Source organism: Panulirus ornatus, chromosome 2, assembly GCF_036320965.1.
Source record: "Panulirus ornatus isolate Po-2019 chromosome 2, ASM3632096v1, whole genome shotgun sequence".
In the NCBI taxonomy this organism is placed as follows: Eukaryota; Metazoa; Arthropoda; class Malacostraca; order Decapoda; family Palinuridae; genus Panulirus; species Panulirus ornatus.
The window spans coordinates 28,469,072-28,491,598 of record NC_092225.1 but is presented as its reverse complement, the minus strand read 5'-3'; the positions used below and the strand labels follow the sequence as shown (position 1 = coordinate 28,491,598).

At 37.5% G+C, this 22,527-nt stretch overlaps 1 protein-coding gene across 1 annotated transcript in view; it reads right to left on the bottom strand.

Moving 5' to 3' along the window:
- Window positions 1-22,527, bottom strand: part of LOC139752109 (uncharacterized) — a 44,000-nt gene that overhangs the window by 6,868 nt on the left and 14,605 nt on the right. Inside the window, exons 8-18 of the mRNA XM_071668008.1 lie at window positions 21,887-22,001; window positions 20,317-20,448; window positions 17,813-17,935; window positions 15,815-15,945; window positions 12,888-12,978; window positions 11,064-11,183; window positions 10,306-10,396; window positions 9,364-9,512; window positions 5,308-5,542; window positions 2,890-2,992; window positions 1,944-2,093 (exon numbers count right to left, since the gene is read on the bottom strand). Coding sequence (XP_071524109.1) covers window positions 1,944-2,093; window positions 2,890-2,992; window positions 5,308-5,542; window positions 9,364-9,512; window positions 10,306-10,396; window positions 11,064-11,183; window positions 12,888-12,978; window positions 15,815-15,945; window positions 17,813-17,935; window positions 20,317-20,448; window positions 21,887-22,001 — 1,440 coding nt within the window. The remainder of the gene's footprint in view (window positions 1-1,943; window positions 2,094-2,889; window positions 2,993-5,307; window positions 5,543-9,363; window positions 9,513-10,305; window positions 10,397-11,063; window positions 11,184-12,887; window positions 12,979-15,814; window positions 15,946-17,812; window positions 17,936-20,316; window positions 20,449-21,886; window positions 22,002-22,527) is intronic.

Sequence of the window (22,527 nt, the reverse complement as noted above, 5' to 3'; positions counted from 1 at the left end):
GTCCAAGAAAGGAAAGGAAAGAGCCCTGCAACAGTGTCAAGTTTGTGCCGACTCCCTAAAGGGCAGAAAAGAGTGCAGATGATTACACATGATGTGATGTGTCTCTGTGTGGACATCCATGTTTCTAAATGGACCAAACAAAAATCAATTACTAGAAATAAAAGGGTACAGTGTAAATATATATACAACCCTGGGGATAGAGAAGAAAGAATACTTCCAATGCATTCCCTGCATGTCATAGAAGGTGACTAAAAGCGAAGGGAGTGGGGGGCTGAAAATCCTCCCCTCCCATTTTCTTAAATTTTCCAAAAGAAGGAACAGAGAAGGAGGCCAAGTGAGGATATTCCCTCAAAGGCTCAGTCCTCTGTTCGTAACACTACCTTGTTAATGCAGAAAATGGCAAATATGCATGAAAAAAATATATGGTAAATACTGAAACATCAATCTTTTGCAATATTAGAAATAGCATTATTCTTTAAAGAAACTGCAAATTTGTTTGAATGTAAATAAATCATAACCCTAGCATAGTAAAGTGTATGCAAAATGCATCATATGGCACAGGATGCACCATACAGCAGTTGAAGTCAGCCATAGCGACAGCCTTGACTCACTTGTTTGCTTTCTCCCTGTAACATCACAAAGAAACAGGGAAAACAAAACTTTTTAATGCAAATGGTTTTAGAAGATCAAGGTATAAAGATCTCATGAAAAGCCTCTGGGGGGAATGATGAACCAGAGGCTGTTGCATAGACCTGAGCGCTATTAGATGGCATGCCCCATGAATATCCAAAGTATTTTACATTCTCTGTCAGTGAGGGAAAAGGTACACAACTACGGTAAAATATAAATACACAAACAGACAAAAAGAAATGATGTGGATACCCAAACCATCAACTGCCATGGTCATCAAGGCCACTTACCTTTAAATTACAACCATATAGTAAACAAGATCGAACACTTCAATCTCCTTCAATATTTGAAAACAATGTACAGACACCACACACTACTATAAACATGGACCCTTAAGTCAAAGTCTTACTAGGTGGTAATACTAGACAACCCTCATTAATTAGACTTTACATATAAATCTTAAAATATAAATATGAAATTAACATCAAAATAACTAAAAGAATAATAACAGAAGGAGATACTGTTCCATAAAAGCCAGATGAATAGCAAGAGCAGCCAAGTGGCATTTTCATCATGCCATGAACTCAAGAAATGTGTGAACTTTGAGTGGTTGGTAAGAGATAGGTTGACGATGTCATTTGCAAAGCATGAGCATATACTGCTACCTTCTCGCTGAATATGAGGCTGTATAACGTCCTAGCCCATACATTCCAAAGGAAAGTATCTTGAGCTCACAGAGAAAGCAACAAGGAAGATAATAGAAAAAAAATGTTAGACTTCATCAATAGGTTAGGGAAAAAATGTCAACAAGCTACCATTTGAATCCAGCAAACAGATTTTTGTGTCTGTAGGATGTGAAAATCCAACAAGGATTCCATTATGTATGGGAAACTTTCAATCCTCTCATATCTAAAGAGGAATGAAGCTGTCATAAATGGCAGAATTTGCTACTAATTCTTCTGAAGTGGAGGGAGGCACAGTCAACTAATGCATTTTGGTTATTCCTGAAGAAACAAATATCCCATCCCTATGTGGTGTAAGAACTTCAGACACTCATGTGACATGAAGTCTGTATATACCAAAAGAACTAGCTCTAGTCATCAAGGAAACATATTATACAGTAATCAAGATACTACTCAAAAGGTAACTAAATTTGACTGCAGTGCACATAACCTCTACTCTATGACTAAAGGAACACATAAAATCAAATGTTACTACTAAATGTACTTTTCCAAGTATTCTGACTCGTAGGAATTTCAGCAAACATTAAGTGCCTATTCATGATACAATAAAACAGAGAATACAATACGAACCTATTTCTGACACTTCCTTCAAGCTGTATCTCGTAGCGTGTGATGAGGTCATTAAGAAAGGTGAATGTATCTCTAGCCCTAGTTGCCACACTGGTTACCAAATCCTTTAAGCATTCTAGCAGAGAAAACATGTAACCACACTCACATATCCTGTAACACCATAGACAAATTATAAACAATAACTCCTTATTACTATGTATTCTACATATTTCTAAATTTCAGAGATTAAAATCAAAAGAAATACTCTACATAATGTCAAAAAATTTTGTAGTTTTGCTTGATAATCACCTAAGAAAACTACCTTATAAATGTTTACGATGCAAAATGACATGGCAAAAAGAATAAGAGGTACCTAGGCAGATGCCTTCAAAGTATTCTGCTTCAAATGTGCTGGACAATATCCATTCTACATACCCTGCAAACTTCTTCACTGCTCTGTTTTAAATGTTCAAATCTGGTATGAGAATTGACAAGGAAAATAAGAAAAAAAGATTCCTCATTTCTTGCAATATGCAGCATACAAACAGAACCCAAGAAATGTGGTATGCTTTGTACAAATCCCTAACCTAGCCCCGAGTTCCATACCACCAAATATACACTCATCTGGAACTACACTCTCTAGACAAATACAAGTCACAGTTCCACACCTGCCCTACGCATGCCTTCCATCTCTTCAGCAATTAAAAAGTAGATTCAATGTCACATGACCCATTATATACAAGATGCAACTTTTACACAGAAAACACCAAACAACTACTCAACTAACCTGTGCTTACCCTGCCCAAAGAAATGTACCATATCAAGACACTTTATGATCTTTGATTCTACACACTAGACATGGCTGACATCCTGAGTGCTGTGGAAGCCCCATATGAGAAGGGTATTAGGGTTGCAAGGCTCAATTATGTAAAACAATTAATACAGCTTACTACATGAGAGGCCTTACCACATGAGCACACTGTGAACACGGCTCTTCACTTCCTCTTTGTCCAATTTTAAAATCTTGCCTTTGCTAAATGTCACAGAAGGGAATTCGCCATCAACCATTCCTGAGGAACAAAAGCAATCATTTATTCCATACATGGTATAATCTGTTCAGAATCTTTTAGCATATAAAGCAAAACATTTGAAGAAAATTTGATGACAATAAAAGTAATTAATTATACTTCTCAAAGGCACCTGAATATATTTTTTTCATGGTGAAGGATAAATGGATATTTCATCATCTACTTTTTGATATATCATCTTTTATGTAAAACTCAAATTCATAAAACAAAAATGCTATTCCTTCTAAACAATATTTGCATGGAGCAAATAAAAAAAAAAATAAATCATTTAGGCACCGGAAGTGGCCATCTCTCCCCTTTATCAACCTGTAGGGTTGGTACAGAGGACCTAAATTCTTTAGATTTAATTCTCACAAAAAAACATTCCTGAATGCACCTATTCAAGTGACATATATGGATATACCTGGCACATGGAGCACTCTCAGTGTTCCACTACTTGTTTTCTTAATGATCTTGTATCTTCTCTATGCTCACCATATGAGCCTGATGGTATGGCTCGGTCCAATTTGGTCTTTGCCTCAATATCCTCGATGCTGATCTGGTATTACCCTGACAAATTTCCTTTTGATTTCTTGAGCTGATAGACAGGATTCTTTTTTTCATAAATTAATGCATGTGACCAAGGTTAAGAATGATATAAACAATTTAGCAGAAATGGCGAGGTAATTTCAAGACCTGGGAAGCTGAGGATGTGGAAGTGGTTGGAAGACTTTGAAACTGATTTGCTGACTGGCATTTAGGTTGACAGCTAGTTGACAGTGACCATATAAGAGCCTACTCTCCTAAATAAAATCAGCAAAGTGATGCTCTTTGGAGGTTGCAGTTCCCAGCCAAGTGCATTTTGTCTGCTAAGACTGTGACATGATGGATTCTCTGTCCTCAGGGGCACCAGCAACCACCCAATATTACTGTCAAAGACAAAATCATGCCTATTTCTGCAGGTGTAATGAGTACTAAAAATTTAGTGGAAGCGATTTAATTGGTTTGAGCATCTTAAGTTTTAGTATCTAAATATCAAAGAATGATGATACTAAACTTGCTACAGCATACTAAAGAATATGGTATCTCTGCTGTATATACAATTTTCTTTTCTGTTTTCTGGACAGAATACAGTATACAGAACTATGAATTATATCATCCACTCCAGATGTTAATATTAAAATCAAACAGACAAAAGCTCTCCCACAGGAACTTGAGGCAACAACTTTTCCAGAGACAACTGTCTCAGTATTTTTTTTGCAAAAAAACACAAAAGATGATGTCACCTTTCAACAAAGCTACTGAGGAGGTAGGGATCAAAAGTATGGAGACTAAAGAAGCAGATGGACATCATGTCATCCAAATTCTGCACCACCTCTGAAAGCCTCATAAATAATGTCTCCCTGTACCTTGACCATAAGGTCTTTAGTTTTATTTACGAGACAATGAGTATTCAAAAACTAATATGATGGGATGATATCATGACCACAAAGATATAAGTTTTGCTCTGGCTATGGTTACCTATTTCATGTCGTAAAGCCTATGAACGTCTCTGTAATATACTTGCCTTACCATCAAGTAGATTACACAACTGGCTCATAAATTAGTACGAATATTGCTGGAATACCTGCACACTACAGATGTTGAAGAATAGATCAAAACAGTTGAAGCCAATTGTCTTTGTATGCAGTAGTTGGTAGGTAGCCAATGACCAGGGAGGTATATTACCTTAACTATCCACTTGGGTATTGGGAAGGTTAGTGACAGCTGCACAATGAGCCTGCATTTCAGTGGTTGTCAAGTTGCACTCCTCTGATCCAGGTAACTGTCTTTTCTTTCTGCCTAATCCGCTCATGGACTACTGGCACTCTGCTTACAAACATACAATCTCTCCTTGTCACACATAATGCTTGACAACACTTAACTTGCACAGTTCATTTGTCGTAAGTCTACATTTTCCTGTGGGGAGTGCTATGTGCTAGCCCTGCCTTTTGGCAATATGGTAGAAGTTGTAGATAGGAACATTAGGCATGAGCATCAGGTAGTAGAAGTCAGTAGGAACATTAGGTAGGAGCCTCTGCAACCACTGCGCTAGACTTGCCCTCTACCAGTGGCCTGTTAAAGGGTGAGGCACTAAAGGATATGAAGCAGCACTAGAGTTCACGAGTTAAGGAGACTCTTCCCATGATCACTCCCTTGAGGGAGTTCTAGAATGGAACAGGAGTCAGAAATATAGGTAGATAGATAGACACGACATGGAGCACTCTAATGATAATGAAAACTGCATTTACTGATAAGGAGTGTCTGCATAAGATTACCTGATTTACTGAGAGTCCAAAGTATATGATGGTGGATAAATTCCAGGGCAGCCAGCCGCATCTCATCATCTGGGTCTTCTGCTGAGTGCTGAATTACCCTTACAACCAAGCCATTTACTTCTTCCTCACTGAATGTCCAAAAATTAAACAAATATAGATAACAAGTATGAATATGTACATGTGTATTTATGTATATGAGAGTGGATGGGTCTTTCTTCCTCTGTTTCCTAGCACTACCTTGCTAAAACGGAAAACAGAGAAAAAAATTCATCATACATACATATTTTTTTGTGATGAGCACAGCTGGATACTAAAACATCTTTTGGTCAGTAGGCCTTCTTATACAGCTCTGATGGAGCTACTGGTATCTAATAATATGAATCTCACATTAAGTTTGTTAAAAATATAAAATACATACAATCAAGACTGTAAATATCTCTGACTCACTCAATATGTAGGTTCAGAAGAATGAAATACCATTTTTCTACTAGAGGTAAGGCTTGATGAACATCTGAGACAGCTCTTACTCTAATGGGCAAGATTCCACCTAGCTCCAAATATATTGAGTGGCAATTCATGAGAAATCCAACCCTTTGACCTCCACAAAAGTGTGGATTTGGACTGATGCTTCTTTTCTAGGAATAAATGATCATTAAGCAACCAACAATATACTATAATATCTCAGCCTAACTGATACTGGGGCCCATACACTAGCTCAGGTTTCAATCTTCTGCTGATCAATGACATCTATCTCAGGCTTGTCACTACTGGAATAATTTCATTTTTTTTTTTTTTTGAAAATGAAGATGGGAAACAAAAACAAGAACATGCTTATGGGCTCTAACTCTTGATGAGAAATGTTTTTTATTCTTCAAAACTTACACTTCTCACCTAGAGACAAAGCTCTATGAGCATTGGACAGCATACCCACATAAAGGAGGGATCAGTGAAAACCTTAATACCTAAAGATGTATATACTTGTTTTTATGCTTAATTGCCTTTTCCTGCATCAGCGAGCCAGCATGGTGGAGACAGGAATAGGTGAAGGCAGCAAGTATTAATAAGTACATGTGTATATATGTATATGTCTGTGTATGTATATGTATGTATACATTCAAATATATAGGTATGTATATGTGTGTGTGGGCATTTATGCATATACATGTGTATGTGGTTGGGTTAGGCCTTTCTTTCGTCTGTTTCCTTGTGCTACCTTGCTAATGCGGGAGACAGCGACAAACTATAATAAAAACAAATATACATTTTTTTTTTTTCTTTTTATACTTTGTCGCTGTCTCCCGCGTTTGCGAGGTAGCGCAAGGAAACAGACGAAAGAAATGGCCCAACCCCCCCCATACACATGTACATACACACGTCCACACACGCAAATATACATACCTACACAGCTTTCCATGGTTTACCCCAGACGCTTCACATGCCTTGATTCAATCCACTGACAGCACGTCAACCCCTGTATACCACATCGCTCCAATTCACTCTATTCCTTGCCCTCCTTTCACCCTCCTGCATGTTCAGGCCCCGATCACACAAAATCCTTTTCACTCCATCTTTCCACCTCCAATTTGGTCTCCCTCTTCTCCTCGTTCCCTCCACCTCCGACACATATATCCTCTTGGTCAATCTTTCCTCACTCATTCTCTCCATGTGCCCAAACCATTTCAAAACACCCTCTTCTGCTCTCTCAACCACGCTCTTTTTATTTCCACACATCTCTCTTACCCTTACGTTACTTACTCGATCAAACCACCTCACACCACACATTGTCCTCAAACATCTCATTTCCAGCACATCCATCCTCCTGCGCACAACTCTATCCATAGCCCACGCCTCGCAACCATACAACATTGTTGGAACCACTATTCCTTCAAACATACCCATTTTTGCTTTCCGAGATAATGTTCTCGACTTCCACACATTTTTCAAGGCTCCCAAAATTTTCGCCCCCTCCCCCACCCTATGAACCACTTCCGCTTCCATGGTTCCATCCGCTGACAGATCCACTCCCAGATATCTAAAACACTTCACTTCCTCCAGTTTTTCTCCATTCAAACTCACCTCCCAATTGACTTGACCCTCACCCCTACTGTACCTAATAACCTTGCTCTTATTCACATTTACTCTCAACTTTCTTCTTCCACACACTTTACCAAACTCAGTCACCAGCTTCTGCAGTTTCTCACATGAATCAGCCACCAGCGCTGTATCATCAGCGAACAACAATTGACTCACTTCCCAAGCTCTCTCATCCCCAACAGACTTCATACTTGCCCCTCTTTCCAGGACTCTTGCATTTACCTCCTTTACAACCCCATCCATAAACAAATTAAACAACCATGGAGACATCACACACCCCTGCCGCAAACCTACATTCACTGAGAACCAATCACTTTCCTCTCTTCCTACACGTACACATGCCTTACATCCTCGATAAAAACTTTTCACTGCTTCTAACAACTTGCCTCCCACACCATATATTCTTAATACCTTCCACAGAGCATCTCTATCAACTCTATCATATGCCTTCTCCAGATCCATAAATGCTACATACAAATCCATTTGCTTTTCTAAGTATTTCTCACATACATTCTTCAAAGCAAACACCTGATCCACACATCCTCTACCACTTCTGAACCGCACTGCTCTTCCCCAATCTGATGCTCTGTACATGCCTTCACCCTCTCAATCAATACCCTCCCATATAAACCAGAGTTATGAGACTTCATTTTATGTAGCAATATTTCATTTTGGTCTTTATCAATGCATTTAGAAGATTATGTGCTACTGACCTCCCTCACTCCTAATAGGGTGGGCTTTCCCAGGAAAGATAATTTCACACACAACTGTCTTAACTGAAGATTGGTTTCCATTGTAAAATGGGTGTCACATTCCAGACTGTCCCCCAGACCCAGCATCTCATTTTCTGTCTAATAATTCAAATATCTGTATATCTCAACTTCATAAATTCAAATATTACATAATACTTTTTTTATCTTTTATCTATTTACTTTTTTTTTTTTTTGTGTGTGTGTGTGTGTGTGCGCGTGCGTGCGTGCGTGCGTGTGGGAGGGGGCAATTTTCACACCCCCTTCCCTTGGCAATGCTTTCTCACAGTGTGAAGCACCCTCTCAGAATAATATGTAACACACTGTTATCCACCCTCCTCCTGGCGATGCTTTATTACTCTGTGAAGCACCTCCTTAGAATAATATGTACCACTAAGCTATTACTCCTCCCAAAGTTTTCATCTTTAGAGGGGATCATAACCCTCATGCTCTTCTGCACCTCGATCTAATCAGTGCCAAAAATCTATGTGTTGGTTCCAGTTTCAAATCTTTTATTTTGCTCCTTTCATCAATCACAGACATACTACGCACAAAGATCTATTAGCTATCACCTTTAGCCATTCTACACTATATCTCTCGTGGTATTTCTACATACAAGTTTCTTGACCATGTTCACTTAGTTTAACCACCCTCTTCTCACTCATAATGTTTCATCTTTTTAAAAAACCTCAATCAATATTTACCCTTGTCTCCGCCAGGTAATAATAAAACATCCCATCAGTTGCCCTTAACAGCACATTCATATCCAAGAGCCTTACTTTTACTCACCAATCAATTAGTCTGTAATCCAATAAAAGCTGCTTAACATCTTTTGTACCACCTACATATACTTGTAAGTCTCTCTTTTTCAACCAGGTACTCTCAATCAACAGTCCTTTTTTGGCATAAAATTCACAAGATGTTAATAATTTACTGAAATGTGTTGCATTATCTGTTAAATCTGAAGGAAACACACATTACATGCTAACAAAAAATTAAAGGATTACACTGGCATGAGATGTGTGATTAAACTATAGCATCACTGATATCTAATGATTCAAAACAAATGATAATTACCAAGTCATCTTGCACAAGATGTGCTATGAAATCTGATGTATCATGTGTAAGCAAATCAAAGACATGAATTAACTTGAAATAAAAAGATAATCCATAAAATTTTCACCTGTTATCCTTGTACTCTATCCTAGTTTCATTTAAACCAACTCACTTTATCGATGGATATTATATTTGCCAAGACTATGAGGGCACTTGCTCTAACATAGCCTTCAACATCTCCCAGGGCAGTCAAAACAGCATAGTGTAGGTTGTACCGCAGCAACCAGTCCACAAAGTGTGGATACTCTGAAAGTCATATCAGAGAGACTTACCTTTTCTCATACCATAAAGACACATGTAATACGTATACATACAAAAAATGAAAAGAATTTAGTTTCTACTAATCATACAATTTTCTCAGTGTATAGTTATGGATGTACTTAAAGAAAAAATGAGTGGGGTCAATGGTTCATGATCACAGGAGCAAATGGCAATATTTGGGATGATGTTACTTCAATCCAGCGCTCTCACATTCACACCAGAATGCCAGATTTTTCTTTTTTATTTGTTACTTCTATCCAGCACTCTCACATTCACAAGGCCATATACAATTTTCTTTTTAAGAAGGGCACAGCAGAGAATTAAAAGAAAAATCTAAATCAGCTCTTAGTGAACTGATGTCCAACTTACAGGAACCTTAAGGTAGCAAGTAGTCTACATGAAAAAGAAGCCAAGGTTAACTATCAAAATAACAAATGTATGCAAAGCGTATGGGAGACAAGTCACTTTGCACAACACACAAGCCAGAATGAGCATATGCATCAACAAAATTCTTTGCTTTAACATGGCACGGAAAATTCAATCTTTGATTGGATGGGCAGGGATAAATGTAAGAGGATCATCATAAGTTAATGAACAAGTGAACTATGCAATATACTTGTTATTTACAGTCTCTACCTGCTATTTTTGTTAGTAATTTTTCCCAAGTATCACTAACTTTTGGTATTCTTGGTCATAATTACAATGCAAATGGACATTATATCCAATTACTTTCCAGGTAGGATTACACATGGGAGGCTGGAACTAACATATCACTTACTTTCTTTGGCTAACTTCATGCTTGTGATGAGGACTTCCAAAGCTGAGTCCCTGACCTCCCAGTCTACATCTCCCAAATAAATAGTTAAAACCTGTAACATAATTAGCAAATATAAATCTATCAATGTTTTCAATTCATGAAAACTCCAGAAAGTAAACAAAACTGGCCATCTAAACTTACAAGGAAAAAAGCACTGAAAATATGAACATGAAAATGTATAACACTAAATCAAGTGTTCTTGATATTATCAAAGAAATTCATACACATAAAAGTTATACAACAATCAGATACACAGTAGATTTATGATGACAGTTTTGCAGCTGTACACAGAATAAATCTTTTAGTTTACCATCATTAAATCCATTCTCATTCAAACAGAATCATGTGCATATAGATGAGCATCTTTTACAAGAATTGATTACATTGAACTATGGTCCCTAATCTCAAAAATGGGAAAAGGGCAGAAAAGCACACATAAAACTGCACCTCACAAATCATGTTTTAGTTTCCATTCCCCAAACATAAAAGGTTCATGCAAATCTATAAAAAAAAGACACTCTACATTTGTATTAATATCTTAAGAGACACCTTATAGTTGTATACTTTTATCTGACATGGCTTATCAAATTATCATCACTTCATCTATTTATACATTATACACCTCCACTTAACACTTTTAACTGGACAGCACATAAGAACACAACAACTGAATTCAACATAATATGATATCATACTTCAAAAAGCATAGTTATACATACCTGACCCATAAGCTCAACACTGTTATGCTCCAGTTTCTCACTATTCAACAACATTGACATGACAGGTGGAATGAAGCCACTGATACAAGAATTCATGGCCTTTAGTGTGGACACTTTAACCTTAAAAGATGAGAAATATCTGAATTAGTATCACAGCACAATAAAAATCCATTCATCATGAATGTGTTTCGGTGTAAAACAGGATACATCTTTTTATATTCCTTGGTAATTGAATTGGTATTGCTCTGAGAATATCTAAGACATTTTCCAATAATAACAAAAAATATAATGTCAAATATGGCATAAGCAGAGCACAAGAAAACTCCTTTAATCCTACAAGCATGAGGAAACTATCAAATAAAGGCCAGCTCCACAAGATTTCATTCCTAATGGGGCAATAGGAACACATAATCATTAGATATATTGATAAAAAGTTACAGTTATGCTCATTTTCTCCAAACGTGGGACATTTTCACACTGACAAAACACCTACAAACTGAAATAACCTGGTAAGCACTACACAACTGACCACCCAACTCAATCTTAAATTCAAACCAGCCAGAAATATACCCATCAGAAACCTCAATCCCCAAACATGAGTTACACTCTACCACTTGCACTCTGAAGACAACGCAACACCAGAAACACCATTTCAACATATTCCAACATCCTGCATGCCCACGAGGCAACTAACATAAAGAACACACCAACCACTTACTCCTCAAATGCCCTGCATTTTCTACACATATGACGCACACACAACATCGAAACACTAGATCACCTGTGGTCCTGACTGGTGGATGTGACTAGCTTCCTGAGTTCTGAAGGAGCCTCATAAGGAAAGATTGAACTTCTGGGGAAGGAGAGCAAGGTAAGGCATATTTCAGGTATTCATCTGCACTGTGAATAAATACATTTGATTTCACTTGTGTTTACTCTAACCTTCCACTATCCTAACGCCAGTTTCCATTTCTTGATTAATTTCTTTGATTTTGACTACATAAGTTGTTATTAACCAGATTTTGGCCAGATTCACAAACCATGTGATACAGCAGCTCTCTTCTGGGGAAGGAGAGCAAGGTAAGGCATATTTCAGGTATTCATCTGCACTGTGAATTAATACACTTGATTTCACTTGTGTTTACTCTAACCTTCCACTATCCTAACGCCAGTTTCCATTTCTTGATTAACTTCTTTGATTTCGACGACATAAGTTGTTATTAACCAGATTTTGGCCAGATTCACAAACCATGTGATACAGCAGCTTTCTTCCTTTATTCAAGTTCAAGTTAACAGACTGACAAAAGTATGATCCACTTGGGATCTGGATAAACCTATTATCGAAGTAGCTTCCCTACCTCACACATCCATAGCTGCTTCAGCCTCAACAGAGGGTGGATGTGTTGGATATGAAATACCTGATGATGATATGTGGTATGAGACAGGTTCCGCAATAAGTGCAGTCTGATTGCATGGCCAATCAGGATGTGTTCAAAATAGTTTGGGCATATGGAGAGGATGAACGAAGAGACTGACACAGACAATGTATGTGCATTAAAAGCAGAAGGAGTTATAAACAGTGTGCACCAATGAGGTCAGTGTTTGTTCCTGACTAATTTGCCAAAGCATGAAAGGCAATTGGGTATAAAAAAAGTACCTGACTGACCTTACTGCTCAACATCTGAGTCTTTATTCTTGTAAGAGGAATCAAAAACAATATCTACTCCCATGAAATAAAACATATCTGTAAAATGAATATGAAAGACAATCAGCATATCATAAAATCATTACAAAACTTATTTGTCGTCCAAAAAAAACACTTACCTGTGTGGAGATACCTGGGATCTTCACAATGTCACACAGCTTACCCATTAAACACACTGAAACATAGCACTTTCTCCAGTCAATGTTGAATCTGAAATTTGAGGTGAATAAAGATTAAAATCAATTCATATCTATCATTAAATTCAGGGTTTAAAGTTTAAAAATACCTATCAATAAATTCAGGGTTCACAGTCTAAAAATAACTAGGAAGTCTCTGATTGGGGTGAAGTAAATATCATTACTTCCTTTGAGATTTTTACAAGACTTGCTTTTTCTTGTGTTGAAGGTTTGAAATACATAAGTCCTCTTTAAGATTAACTCTACACAAAACATGAAAAAAAGGTCAAGTATCAATGACAAGATGACAAATGGGCAAAGCTAACATGTACTGCTCAATGCACATCTTGCTTCATTAGCTTCTTAGCTCTTAGGCACACTACATAACATCAATCCAGGGTTCACTGGGGACACCATTCAATTAATTATCTATATTTCATTTAAATGTTTTTGTATTTGGTGCATATATCTTACTGCACTTGGTGCTACAATGAAAAATATTTCCATCTTTCTTGCTAGGTTTCTGTATAGTTCTGACTGAAAGGAATGTGTGAAAAAAATGATCACAGTAAATGAGAAAAATACTATGATAATGAAACACAAGCATTTGAGGGTAAGTACAAATTGGGGGGTAAGGTGAATAAAGTGGAGTGCTATTGATCCCAGGAAGTGGATAGCTAAAATGAGTCATGGGATGGAAGAGGAAGCTAAAATCCTTGGTGCACTAAGGAGTGCCAAGGAGGAGACATCATTCTGGGAGGACAAAGATGGGATGTCTGAATGCATAGCAGTCCAGATGTGTTTTGGATCTTGAATACAAAAGAAAGGATGAGGGAGGTCATTTTGGAAATGAAGAGCCTGAGGATAGTATATGGAAAGGCAGGCTGATTATGTAATGAATGACAATGCACAAAAGATATGTGATAATATGTGCATTCTGCTGTACTGAAATGGTTCAGAATGGAGGGAATGAGTGAAGACTGACTGACTAAGAGGATCTACATGTTATTAGTTAAGGGGGTAAGGGGTAGGGATAGACTGAAAAGAAGATGGAGTGACAGAGGCTATCGGGTATCAGAGCTTGAACATTCAAGAAGGTAAGTGGCATGCTTGGGATAAAATGAATTAGATGTAAGTGATAATGTTGGGGTATATGGTTCCACTTGATACCAGTTTCAATTCTGTTATTCAGGAACTCAATGATCCATTCTTCCAAATTTACCTCTAGTATTCAGTCTTATCATTATCATTCTAAAGTAGAACTCTATAGCTTACCTTGTGAAATGCTTCTCCAAAATGCAAAACAATGTCCATTCTCATTCCTTGAAACAGAATTTCAAATATGTCTACTTTTAAATGGTACTAAGCTGTGCTGGCCTTTACTTATGTAATTGCTGTTACATCCATATGTTCCAGTGTGTGTTTTTATATCACTTTCACAAATTCAAATTATATGATCAGCTTAGATGCTCCTTAAGGTACAGCAGAGCTACTCAACTGACAGACTGGAGTCCAGATCTGGACCAGGCAAGCTTTGCTGGAGACCCTAACCTCTCCCCTCTCTATACATTAAATCTTTTACTGGTAGCACTTCATTAAATTATATCTTGCATTAACTTGAATTTTTCCAGTTATTCTGAGAACCCACATCAGCCTGAAATATATTGTAATGCATATTCATTAATCTTTAGTTACATTATTTGAAATTAAGCCTTTCATCTGGACCTTTGCCACCCACGATCTTCACAAATAGTAACTGAGTAGCCGTGGTGTACAGTGTTGTTGTTAAGTACACCATCTTGTGTGTATCTGCTCTACTGCACTGGCTGTTCTGATGAATGCTTTGTCTCAATAACATCATCAAAGGTTTTGGTATTGTTATCTTTTCTCAATAACATCATCAAAGGTTTTGGTATTGTTATCTTTTGTCTTTTTATGGAAGATAGCTGGGATCCTAACTGGTCACAGAGCTGATTGTTATTTCAATATCTGTAAAGGGAGCTCATAGTACCGACTTAATATTTCATCATCTATATCCTCTTTCTTTTTTGTGCTGAACACCAACTTATTCTAAATTATTTGTATCTGGCATATTTTCTAAACTTTACTTTCAAATTTTTCTCTTACTTTAAAAGACCCAATCTCTGATTTCTTGATCTCTGCTTTATTTGTATATGAGAACAAAACTATCTGAAACTACTCCATGCTTTGTATAAGCCTTATTCTCTGCTCTTTTTAGGACTACTCCATAATTTCCTTATCAGTTTTTTCTTCCTGCTTTTCAATCTTTTCTGTACTTATTGCAAAATTTTTCTTATTCTTTCATTCATCCATTTTTTCAATTTCTCAGAATCTCTTACCTTCTACTAAACTATTTATTTTTTTGTATGGCATCAATCTTATACCTATTTTTCCTATTCTCTTGTAAAAGAGGGCTGTGTTGGTTTTTGCATTCTTGCTCATGAAGACCTCATTCCACTTTGTATCTGCTAGCAGAAAATTCACCTCACTTAAATCTATCATGTGAATATAGAAATCCAGTTTGCAGAGCTCACTTGTTTCCTCCACTCAAACATTCTGTTTGTCTTTATCTATCTCTACTCTGTTGTTTGTACTCTTTTCTATGACACTGTAATATGAAATACTTGTTTTGTTCACTTCAATATGTGTGATGAGTGTGACATTTTAAAAGGTAAGCTGATTGTGTTACAGATGACTTGCATTGAGGTTTATTCATAGTCTTTTATCAACTGTTCCCTTTCATATGCTGATACATTTACTGTTTGAAATCTACAAATGCATCCAAAACTTGTTCTTTCTTCTCATTCAACAAAATAAGAAAAGAGAAGGTACACAATATCCATTCTTACTTTTCTACAAGTATACGCAGTCCATCGATAACTGCCCTTTGCAATGCCCCATGGTGCTTCATAGGAGAGCGGACACACTCTTGTGATCCAAGAAGGAAAACTAACCCTTGGAACACTGTTACAGCACATGTCTGCAATAAGAATAAAAATGAAAATTCTAATAAATGAATGCATAAGGAATACCTCATTTCTTCTTGATACAGTACATGCTTAACTAATATGTCAGTGCTGCACTACATAAGAGGAAAGATCAACTTGCATAAACTTACTACATTTATCATAAGTGTGTTATACAACTATAATGCACATGCTCACAGGACAGACAGAAATGGGAAGCAAAATAGGTTTTGAAAACTAAAAAACCTTTTCTCTCTGAGGCAATGATCTGCATGCAATTTTTTCTGGTTTTCTTTCTCTGCCCTATTTTGCTTCCCTCCCCTACTTTTCTTTTTCTGTGCCTTGGGTGACTGCTTTGCCTAGAAATTATGATCTGCAAACTGTGATATCTGAGGGGCTGAAAGTGAGTGGGTCTATCACATTAGCCCAATGTTAGTCTCTGATTGACTGAAGGCAGGGCCTGAATAATGTCAGCAGCTGTGATCACCCTACAAACGTTCACAAAGGGTGGTACATCCTCACTGGAACTGAGGGTTGGAAGGGTCCTAACCCATGTATTCCCTAGGAATATATCTTATGATCATGGGATATTACCTTAGAGAGATATGTTTTTTCAATTTTCATATCTTACATTTTTTTTTAGCTCTTCTCTGACTTGTCTCTTGCATCCTTAAAATTTCCCTTAATATGATGCTCTAGAGACAGGCTGGGTACCACATCAACCCTAAAATCTCATTCCCATAGATAACTGCAATCTGATTCCTGGAATATCATAATCATAATCAAGCCTGCATTCACTGTATTCAACATTCATTGCTGTACATTTGGTTGAAATAAACTCACCTACACCATATCTGACCAAAGCCGGAGTTTGCTTCCTTATAGGTTGTCACAATCCTGGAAAATTCTTAAAATTTATCGTAACCTGTGAGCATAACCAGGTGTTATTCAATTCGTCTTGCTTGTTCATTTCCATAAATTAAGAACACGAGTGTTCCCCTGAACATGTCCTGTAAAACATCACTGGTCACTCCAACTCCATTTGAAGGCACTTTTGATGAGTGACCATTTTTCCTTCTCCTTATATAATTCTCAATCCTGGGAAGGAGTCCCATTCTTATGCCTAACTAAACATTCTCTTTTTTTTCTTTAAGTTAACCTTCTCTGTGTGTGTGCACATAGATGCACATCTTTATGCTTTATCCTGCTGGACCACACTGCTTTATAAGTGTGAGTTATGGTTTAGCCCTGTGTAATGCACCTCAATAGTCAAATGATGTTTATTAGCCAAGATGGATGATCACAAATACAAATCTACAAAACTGATATCCCTTTATCAAAAAAAAATAAGAACAATGATGCAAATGGTAAACAAAGCTATTATAATGCCTGTGCATTTTAGCAAATACTTATGAAGGACAAATGAAAGATCATGGGTAATAGAAGCATTGGGTGTGAAAAAATGGTTGAGAGAATCAAGATATAAGGCTAACTTAACTTATATTTGTGGAAAAGTGAAGATTTGTGAAATAAAATATTAGCTTTGTCATTCTGAATATACAATGAGATACTTTATGATGCTTTAAGCACTAGGTCCACTTTACATGGATAGAGGTGGAGTAAGAGATAACAAATATGTGAACAGCAAAGCATTTCTGGATTGAGATGTTTAGGACAACAAAGCAATTGAAGGGTTGCATGTGAAAGCCATTTAAGTTGCCTCATTTGGGTTTTGTTTGTCTCCAAAACTAAGCAGAGGGAACTATCAACTTCATCACCCTCAACATATGATGAGAATAAGCAGGAAAATTTTGTGATGATTTATGCACAAGATCCACCTCATGTGATTAGAAACAAATGTATTAAAAGTAAGGCATTTACCAGATTAAGATGATCAGCTGCACTAATGATTGAGGATATGCAGATTACAGACATACGGATTGCCTCCTCTGGATTTTGCTCTAGTACCTCCACTATCTGCTTCTCCAATTTTGTAGCATCAACCTAGATAGAGAGAAACATCTCTTAAAAAAAATCTTAATCAATGTCAATGGGAAAGAACTTTTCTAATCATACAAGTCAAACAAGATGCAGTCACCTAAACTTAGTTCATTTAAACTTTTTGATGCAGGAGGTTTATGACCCCAGCAAATAGTTTTGTGCGGTGGATTTTTGGAATTTCAAAAATATTTCATATTTCAACCATGGTAGTGAATAGAGTACTTTTATTTACTTCTAATAATATTGACTAAGCAGAGGGAACTATCCACTTCATCACTCTCAACATACGATGAGAAAAAGCAGTTACTCAGTTGGATACAGTTATCAATTATTTATATCTATACTTATTATACATAATCGCTGTTTCCCAAGTCAGCGAGGTAGCCAGGAAACAGAAGAAAGCCCATCCACTCATATGCACACATATACACATAAATGCCCATATTTATTTTTATCATTTTTATTTTGCTTTGTTGCTGTCTCCCGCGTTTGCGAGGTAGCGCAAGGAAACAGACGAAAGAAAAGGCCCAACCTACCCCCATACACATGTATATACATACACGTCCACACACGCAAATATACATACCTATACATCTCAATGTACACATATATATACACACACAGACACATACATATATACCCATGCACACAATTCACACTGTCTGCCTTTATTCATTGCCCATATATGCATATATACATATCAACATATACATAAACACACACACATACATATACACACATGTATATATTCATACTTGCATGCCTTCACCATTCCTGTCACTAACCCGCCCCACAAGAATCGCTATCCCCTGCTTCAGCTAGGTAGCGCCAGCAAAAAAGACGAAAGGCCACATTCGTTCACACTCAGTCTCTAGTTGTCAGGTGCAATGCACCGAAACCACAGCTCCCTATCCGCATCCTGGCCCTACAGACCTTTCCATGATTAACCCCAGATGCTTCACATGCCCTGGTTAAGTCCAATGACAGCACATTGACCCCGGTATACCACAGTGTTCCAATTCACTCTATTCCTTGCACGCCTCACCCTCCTGGATGTTCAGGCCCTGATCGCTCAAAATCTTTTTCACTCCATCCTTCCTCCTCCAAATTGGTCTCCCATTTCTCCTTCCCTCCACCTCTGACACATATATCCTCTTTGTCAATCTTTCCTCACTCATTCTCTCCTTATATCCAAACCATTTCAACACACCTTCTGCTCTCTCAACCACACTCTTTTTCATTTACACACCCCTCTCTTATCCTTTCATCACTTACTTAATCAAACCACCTAACACCACATATTGTCCTCAAACATTTCATTTCCAAAACATCCACTCTACTCCATACAACCCTATCTATAGCCCATGCCTCACAACCATATAACGTTGCTGGAACTACTATTCCTTCAAATATAGCCATTTTTGCTCTCTCCCACACATTCTTCATCACTCCCACAACCTTGGCCCCCTCCCCCACCATGTAACTCACTTCCGCTTCCATGGTTCCATTCGCTGCTAAGTCACTCCGAGATATCAAAAACACTTTACTTCCTCCAATTTTTATCTATTCAAACTTACAAGCCAATTAACTTATCCCTCAACCCTACTGGACCTAACAACCTTGCTCTTATTCACATTTACTCTCGACTGTCTCCTTTCACACACTTTTCCAAACTCAGTTACCAACTTTTGCAGTTTCTTACACGAATCAGCCACTAGATGTGTATCATCAGTGAACAACAACTGACTCAGTAAGGGTATCCAAAAAATCAAAAAGTCAAAATTATAATACTGCTCTCCCCAACATCTTATGGAAAACTAACTAAGGGAGAAGAAACAAAGGAAAAACAACTGATCTATTGCACAGGAACACAAAGTGGGTGGCAATGGAAAACATTAATATTTACATTAGAACACCTCACACTGCATTTCTGAAAGCAAGAATTCCTATTTGTGCAATCTACAGTGTATAGAAAAAAAATGAGATACCATATACTATCATCCACAGTAAACTAATTAAACATTTACTGTAGAGGATACACTTCATGTAGAAAACAACGCAACATTTAACTCTAATGACATTATTTCCTACAAAGAACAAACGCATATAAAACAAATGTTTCTTTTCATACATTTCTGTCTTTCCTGCATTAGCAAGGCAGCATCAGAAATAAACAAAATGATCATTTGAGACACAATTCTATTTGATCTAATCATCTGTTCCCACTTTATGAAAATAAATAAAGAAGGGGAGAACTTCCAATCCCCTATTCCCACCCATCTTGGTCATCTTCTACAAAAGGCAAGCGTGTGCGTGTGTGTGGCATTATACATACTGCACTATACTTCAAGCAGCATTCATGATATAACATTCAAACTTCTTACCTTGTGGTCTTCTTTGATATTAATCTGACTGTGAATCTCATCATTCCATTTCGAAATAAGTCTGCACTTTTCTGGACACTGCTTAAATATTTCATCCAGTGAAGCACGATACAACACTAACATTGGAGTAACCTGAAAAAATGAAAAGAAACAAAATGTAAATTTTTAAAATTGACAATAGTTCTTTCTGAACATGTGCTCCATGACCACAATAGATTCTCAAAGATATTATCTACAAAAAGCAAAGTTGACCTTCCAGCCCTCAGTATTTCTGGTGCAGGGGACAGTCTTTCCCCACCTTCTGCTATCCATCCAACCATGCAAGTGGAAACTCAATCAGAGAGAGAGAGAGAGAGAGAGAGAGAGAGAGAGAGAGAGAGAGAGAGAGAGAGACAGACAGACAGAGAGAGAGACAGAGAGAGAGACAGAGAGAGAGAGAGAGACAGAGAGAGACAGAGACAGACAGACAGAGAGAGACAGAGAGAGACAGAGAGACAGAGAGACAGACAGAGAGTCAAATTCAACAGGAGAAAATGCTCAAAAATCACAGCCTTGGAGAGAAAAGGTTTTTAAATTTCCAAAACCTACATATCTCTCTGCTATTGTCAGTCCCATGAGCATGACAGCATACCAACATGAGGGAGGAAGGTTTCAAGGAAAACTTTCAGATAAGATGCCTAAAGTGAGGTGCTGTGTAACAAAAGAAGTGGATGAGTGCCACAGGCCCCTCTTTTCATTTCCACAAGCAAAAAGTTTCTCAGAAATGCTGAGGTGGAGATCACCTTCCTCATATCATGTGTTTTAGCATACAGCCTAGGATGAGCTAACAGAAGAAGTCCCTTACTCCACATGGAGATATCTTTCTAAAGAGGGGTTTCATGGATTGAATGGAGCGAACCTGCAGGAAGTAGAGTCTAATATAACTGAGAGTCGAGATGGCACCAAATGAAACCAAAGGGGCTGAAGTGAGCCTTAGAGTGTGGGTGATGGGTCTTAAGTCTTGGATGCACTAAAAAATGTATGTAAAGAGAGGTCACTACATGAGAAAAAAATGGATAAGTCTGAAGATACAGTAGTCCCATTGGCAATGAATGGAGGCAAGATGTGGGCACAAGATAAAAAGTACAGGAAAGGTGGGATGTGTTGAAAATGAAATGTCAGGACAATATATAGTATGAAGAAAGGGCTCAAATGAGAAATGATGCAAGGAAGTTACTAGTGTGAGGAAAACAAGAAAACAAACAGGAACATCAGTGAAGAGGGCAAATGCAGAACGTGCAACAGACAAAAATGTGGTTAAGAGGAGGAAGAATGAGTATTAAGGACTGCTCAATGTGTTCAATGATACAGTGGCAGATGCAGGATGTTTTGGACATGAATGTATGTGAAGCGAGAAAGTGGTTTGATAAAATGAGAAGAGGTGGTGAAAGCAAGCTGATATTACCTTTAAGTAAACTATTGCTAACCAAAATTTCAAAAAATAAAATGGGACTACTTCCACTATAGACAAACATTGGAGATAAAAACATGTTTTATCTTTATCTATTCTTAGAATTTTGCTTATACATACCTGGAAATTGGTGACTATGTGCAACAGAGCTTCGACAGATGTCAGATCAATATCCTTCGTTTCCTTCAGATTTTGTACCATTACTTTCCAGTATTTATGAGTGTTCACTGACGACCTGCAAAATGACAGCTATGAGCACACCACACATTTCTTTTTCTTTTTTAAAACCAAGACCAAAAAAAGAATGCTTATCAAGTTCGCATGTGCTAAGAAAGCCAGGAAACACCTTAGTACTGCTGAAGAGCTGACCATGATCAAGTATCAGGGGAATGGGAAAAGTAGTTTGTGCCTCATGAATGTACCACTTCTGACCAGGAAAGGAATCCAGTGACTCCAGATGACACTGGAACTGTTTCCTTCAGATTTAGAGTAGTCTTTGCTACTCCCTTAACACCTTCATCCTCTGAGGAATATGGCAAGTCTCCAATACATATGTTAATATTTCATCTACTAATGTTCCTTGGTAAAATTTGAGATGTAAGAAAATTTGGCTTCTAAAGGACCATCCTCCACCTAATTAGTCTCTCAGAATGGGGGTTTACTGTAGCAAAATATAATTTCAATTTACTTCAACAGCTGAGACTTGGTTTGGCTAATGTGCTAGCAGAAAGGCACACATGCAAGAAAACATGTAAACATCT